Raw genomic sequence first — 6,482 nt, 5'->3', positions numbered from 1 at the left:
ACTGTTGTCCATATCCATTGGCTCACATTCAGCAAGCCTCGGCCAGCTTTCTAGTCCTGTGGCCAGAATTTTCATGCATTATTGAGTAAGGTGTAAATCATACTTCTCTAATGTCTTTGCTGTGGAAATAAATGAATGATAATGTCAGTAGCTTCTGGAAGACAGATCCTAATCCACAGACTCTAGGTTTCAGAATTGAGTAATGATCAGCCATCAACTCCCATCCACTAATCTTCCACCTGTATGGCTAGCCAGCCAGTCAACCTTCTGTCCATCTATCTAATTATCTGGATAATTCTTCCTTTTCTCCTTCCCTCCCTGTCTCCTTTCCTCACTTCCACCCTTTCTTTCCTGTCTTCCAAGTAATATTTGTTTAGAATGTGTTATGTACCAGGTTTCTCTGATGTGACCGACTTCTTCAAAGCATGAGAAGCTTCCCAGGAGAGAACTTAGTCCTTCACTGAGCCCCAGATCAGCTCCTATTTGCCCTTAGCTTCTCCCACATATGAAAGAACAGTTCCTGGTCTGATGGCGCTGAGCCTCCCCACTTAGAGAAGCTCGTAAGTGCAGGAAGCAGGGAGGAGAACCCACATCTTACATTTACATTTTGAATCTCCAAACCCTACTTTTATGAAGGGATGCTGTATCATCTAAGATGCCTTGATAACAGAAAGTATTTTATTTCAGCGGTCTCCTTACTGGTCTCCCTGCTTCCAGGCTTTCCACACCCTCTTCTATGTTCCTCGCCACCGCCAGAGTGAACTTTCTCCAGTGTCCCTGCCCTTGTCTCTCTCCTGCCTGAAGTCCTTCATTGGCTCCATGTCACCCATAAACCAAAGTTCAAGCTCCTTAATATGACCCAGGAGGATCTTCATGATCTGACCCCAGGTGCCTCTTTAGCCCCATGCCCTTCCCGTTCCTGTCACAGTCTTTACACTCCAACACCATCAACTGGCACTCCATGCTGTCTTATGCCCCCATACTTCTGAGTGTGCTAATCCTTCTACCTGGAGCTCTTTACCATTATTCCATTCTTTGTACTTCCTTTGGATGGCATGTATTCTTCTATTGTTATGCTCATAACACTGTATCGTAATTTATTTGCTCAGGTCTGTCTTTCCTACCAGATTGTAAGCTGCTGGAGTACAGACTGTGAGTTAGTCATCTTTGTGGCCCAGTCCCCGTACAGCGCCTCGTACCTAGGAGGCACCCCATATGCATTTGTGGGATGCATGCATGCATAGATGGATGATGGATGAGGGGAGTCTTCTAAGAGAAATAGAGCAGCGTTGGGACAATATGGTTAAAGTGTCCATGCAGCAGGCCCCTGGGAGAAGAAGACACGTGGCCTCTTCTTGAGAGCTCAGACCTTTGCGGAGATGACTGAGCTGTGGCTGAGGCCAGGCAAGGTGTCTAAGCCAGGAATGGGGAACTTTGGGGTGACATGACGACCTCCTGTGGGACTCACTTCCCATTTTTTTCTAGATAAAATGCCCTTGGGGAGACAGCCAGCTGAGTGTACCTGTGCTGCAGGTGCAAGTGTGCAGGATGAAGGCTGCTGAGAGCGAGGTCTCGGATGTGCACTTCAGTGTAGATAAACAGAACATCTCTCTCTGGCCCCGAGGCAAGCACCAGCCTCCGCTCAGAATCTGCTTGGTGCCCTGCGTTCTGCTGTTGGCAGGTCCTTCAACACATGTTCTCTTCTTCTTCTGGCAGAGCCTCCTCCCAAGACGGGTCCATCTCTGGTTCTGAGGAAATCTCTCACAGTCCGGGCTGCAGTCATCATCCTGACGCTGGGCCTGGCTGCTTCCATCCTGCTGCAGGCTGTTCTCTGTAAGTCCTCACGTTCTGTCATCCAAGCTTGGTCTTTCTCCACAGTCAGCCGGCTCCCTCAACATCCAGACCCTTTGTTCAGTTGTGTCTCCCACCTCTGGCTTTTCCATTTGTCTCGTTTCCCCTCTTTCCAGGGGCAGTCTCTGGGTCCCCTGTTCCCAGTAAGATGAGCTGCTGCTCTCTCCTTCCCAATCCCGGGGAGATTTTCCGGATTGAGATCAGCACTTGCATGCTTGGGCTCAAGGATATGCTGCTTTGTCCCCAGGAAACATTCACCCATTTCTTCATCCCGTGTCATCCCCACTCCGCCCCCGAGCTGTGTTCTTTTTGTGTGGAATCTTGTGGGCAGCTGTTAACAGTGAGCAAAATGGTTTTTGACCCCACAAAAGAAGGGCTTCCAACTGCATTCAGCCCCGACCAACTAGGTGGAGAGTCTGTCAGTGAGCCAACAGATCTCCTGGTTCACCATTCTCACCAGGACCCGTTCATGTTCTTTTCATTCTTCTTCCCATTCCTGCTGAGGTCATGTCAAGGGAGACTTCCTACTTGTTCACTGGTTGTGTGACTTATCTTTTCTCTTCTTCTGCTCTGCCTAGCCCCTCATGTCCTCTGCTAGCAGAGCCTTCTTCCTCCCACCAGGTCTCCAGAAAGCAGGGGGAGGCAACATCTGTCTTCTCCCTTCAAGGCTTTGGGACATATTTGGTCTCAGACTTGGAGCCTCTGAGCAGAGTTTCCTCTTGGTTTGTTTTTGGTCTCCTATCTGCCACCCGAGCCTGTAGCCTGAGCAGAGTGTCATGGTGGGTGGGATAAGGGAAGGGTAGAAATGGTTTCATAATTCCCTCTTTCCATATTCTCTGGAGAAGTCACTTCCAGATTGGAAGTCTGCACGCCTGGCCCCCGTCATGGCCACAGGGGGCCTGTGGGTAGATGTGGGAAGGGTGCTGCCCTAGTGGATGCCACTGTAGGGGCCTCTGGAAGGAAGAACTGGGAATCAAGTGATGGAGCCCCCAGGGATGCAACAAGGAAGTAACTGAGGGCATCCTTTTACCAAATGTGCCTCAAATATGCAAAGCAAGTTTAGGACTGGGTACTAATCCCTGCTTCTGCCTCCCTATGAGGTCCTCCAACAGACGGTCTATGTTTTATCAATCTGTGCATTACCTGCATCTGCAAGAGTTCCCAGCAAGTGCTAGGTGCCCATCACATGTTTGTTGAATGAATACATTATGAGTGAATGGAGGGTAAGCAACAGCTCTTTGGGTAGCTTAAGCTTATCCCTTACTTTCCCTTCCTTTTATCACCCTGACAACACTCTGAGTCCCTGGGAGTCCCTTTGCCTGACGTCTTGACTTTCTCAAATCCAGATCCCTGGTTTATGCGTACAATATCAAATGTAAAGAACAATGCTCAGTTGCTGAAAGGCCGTGTGGACAACATCAGCGCTCTGGGCTCTGAGATTAAGAGGAATAGAGGAGGCGTGGAGGCAACCGGCATTCAGGTCCAGAAGGTGAATGCCAGCCTGGATCATGTGCGTTCTCAGATCTGGAAGTTGGAAACTGGTGTGAAGGAAGCCAATGCACAGATCCAGATGTTGACAAGAAGTTGGGAGGCGGTCAATGACTTAAATGCCCAAATTCCAGAGTTAAAAAGAAATTTGGATAAAGCCAGTTCTTTAAATGCAAAGGTCCAGGGACTCCAGACCAGTTTGGAGAATATCAGCAAGGTGCTCAAACAGCAAAGTAAGTGATTCAGAAAAGAACATTGTAAGCTGACCAGTGGCCTGTGGAGCCTTGCCAGCTTCAGGCATGAGGCCATTGGGCTGGCACGTGTGGAGGGAAGGGGAAGAGGAGCTGGGCAGGCATGGTTGGAAAGTTAAGAAACAAGGGCTCAGCAGTGGGCTTGGAGGACTTAGGGGATGTTCAGGAGAAAAGGGATCAGGGACCAGCATGGGCTCTCACACTAAGGCACAGAGTATGAAGACATTAGGGAGTCTCTCTGTCCTGCCTCAAACCTAGCCATTTATCCATTAAGTTCCATCCCTGGCGTGCGGGGGCTCAGCCACTTGTGATGGCCAACAGAGAATTGTTTCCTCTTAGGAGGAGGGACCGATTCTTGATCAATATTTTTAACTCTCCCCTATCTAAGCCCAGATACTCTACCACTCTCAGTTAGACTTTCAGCCTGTGACACAGTGTCCCTGAGCCCTTACACAAGGACCCAGGGACCCAAGGACCCCAGAACCCAGCCCCATTCGCTGCTGTCTCTGGGATCCCACTCGAGAACCACCCCCAGCCAGCACCCAGAGGAAACAGGAACCCCAATGTTCACCTTTCATCCTTGTTCTCCAGATGACATTCTGCAGATGGTTTCTCAAGGCTGGAAGTACTTCAAGGGGAACTTTTATTACTTTTCTCAAGTCCCAAAGACCTGGTACAGTGCCCAGCAGTTCTGTGTGTCCAGGGACTCACACCTGACCTCAGTGGCCTCGGAGAGTGAACAGGTAAGTTCTGTTCCAATGAGCTCAAAGAAGGGGGTGTATTAACAGCCATATCAGGAAGGATGGGCAAGATTATGGTGCAGTAATCCCCAAATACCAGTGACCTAACAATGAAGGATTACTTCTCAGTTGCACTACATGTCCAGCAAGGGTCTGCAAGGGGTTCTGCCTGTGTGGTCACTCAAGGACCCAGGCCAAAGGAGACTCCATCTCAGTGTATGGTTCCACAGTTGCTGAAACAGGGAAGGAGAACATGGCAAATCGTACGTTGGCTCTTAAGCATCTGCCTGGAAATCACAGATATCACTTTTGCTCACATTTCATTGGCTAAAGCAAATGATGCGGTGGTCCCAGCTTCAGAGAGGGCAGGGAGGTACAATCTTTCTAGGTGCCCAGAAAACAAAAACGTTTGTGAATAACATTAATAACACTACATAACCCAAGAAGTCTCCTACCCAGTGAGCAAAATATTGAACGAGCCCCTTTCATCTGGGAGGTGGACTAGTAGAGCAGGTAAGAGTGTGTGCTCTGGGGTCTAGAGCCCTAACCCTGCTCCTAACTGGTCCCAGAGCCTGGGTAGTTCTTTAACTTCATTAGATGAGCCTATTGATCAATGAAGCACACATGATAACAGTACCTGCTTCAGAGAACAGCTGACTAGATGCATATAAATGCACGGTGCCTTGCACATATTAAGCGCTCACTGCATTTCAGTTGTTAGTATTTGGGCCCTTCTCCTGGGGTCCCTGCTCTGGGGTTTAGCTGAGTCTTTCTTGTACTCCAGAACCTACTTCCTGAGGAGCAGAAAGGCCCAAGATCTTGAGACCTGAGTCTGTTAGTTGCGGGGAAAAGACAAATTAGACTTTGGAAGATGGACTCTGGGCAGGGACAGGAAGGGGCTTGAGAGAGGTCAGTGTGTGTGGTATGTGGGGGCTGGCACTGAGGACAGAGAGAACAAGAACAAAAACACCCAGAGAGACAGATGTTCCACTTGCACATTGTAGCAGGTGCCTCACTCCTCCTTCCCTATAGGAGTTTCTGTACAAGATGGCAGGTGGACTTTTCTACTGGATCGGCCTGACCAAAGCCGGGAGTGAGGGGGACTGGTACTGGGTAGACGATACTCCATTTAACAAGGTCCAGAGTGCAAGGTAAGCCCCAGAGCCTCCTTCCCAGCCTGACTTTCCTGGGCCAGGACCAGGGCATGAAGGACGGGGTGACTACGGGGTTTGTGGTTCTTCCCCATCCTCAGGTGGTAGGAACACTGAGCTGAGATCTAGCTCACCTTTGCCACCAATTTCCTGTGGGACCGGGGACAAATCCATGGCCTCTCCGTGCCATCTGGGGTTTGGCGGCATGGCCTTCTACCCATCCTCGGCAGATCCCCTGTTCTACGTCTCAGTCTTTGCAGTGTGGGTTTGCGGAGGGCCTTGAGAGTGGTGGGCTGGCTTGGCTCTGAGTTGGGAGAGTGATTTCAGGCTTTGAGATTGACAGCTCACCAGCCCCCTTCCTCTCAGGCATGGGTACAAAAACTTGTGATGCTATCACTCAGGACCAAAGCTGGGATTGAAGTCACTCATTTCTTCATTGGATGTAAGTTTTTCTTTGTTTTTTCCTTTGGTAGGTTCTGGATTCCAGGTGAGCCCAATAATTTTGGGAACAATGAACACTGTGCCAATATAAAGATGTCCTCGCTTCAGTCATGGAATGATGCCTCCTGTGACAATAAGCTCCTTTTCATCTGTAAACGGCCCTACATACCATCAGAACCATGACGGGACTGGTCCCAGGCTTGCACGTTGAGCTCCGATGCTTGTTGAACTAGAGAAGCTGCCTCTCTTTCTTCCATATTCCAGGGTGACTTTGCACCTTCACTTTTCTGGCTTCAAAATTGTCCCAGAGGCATCCTGGAGTTCATCTGCTTTGGCTGGGAATTCTCTGACCCCACAGAGGCAGCTGGAGTGGAAGGGAGATCTTGGAAAAGGAGAGGAGGGCGGAGAGGATTTAGAAGTTCAAATTGCCTCAGGAAGGTGATCAGAAACTTGCGGTTCCCTTTCCCTTCAGAGAAGCCTCAGTTTTATCACATGAAAGTTGCTTCAGACCACCCAAGCGGTTCTCCTGATACCGATGTTCAGGGCTTTTCCAATTGATC

General features: G+C 49.5%; 1 protein-coding gene across 1 annotated transcript; it reads left to right on the top strand.

The window, feature by feature from the left end:
• The first annotated feature begins 1,548 nt into the window (after nucleotides 1-1,548).
• Nucleotides 1,549-6,105, top strand: CD207 (CD207 molecule). The gene is made up of 6 exons (XM_042930227.1): nucleotides 1,549-1,624; nucleotides 1,717-1,833; nucleotides 3,198-3,572; nucleotides 4,182-4,333; nucleotides 5,363-5,481; nucleotides 5,955-6,105. Exons 1-6 carry the CDS (start codon nucleotides 1,549-1,551, stop codon nucleotides 6,103-6,105), a joined length of 990 nt encoding a protein of 329 aa, XP_042786161.1.
• The last annotated feature ends 377 nt before the right edge of the window (nucleotides 6,106-6,482 follow it).

Source organism: Panthera leo, chromosome A3 (assembly GCF_018350215.1).
Source record: "Panthera leo isolate Ple1 chromosome A3, P.leo_Ple1_pat1.1, whole genome shotgun sequence".
Lineage (NCBI taxonomy): Eukaryota > Metazoa > Chordata > Mammalia > Carnivora > Felidae > Panthera > Panthera leo.
This window is presented reverse-complemented; position numbering and strand designations above follow the sequence as displayed.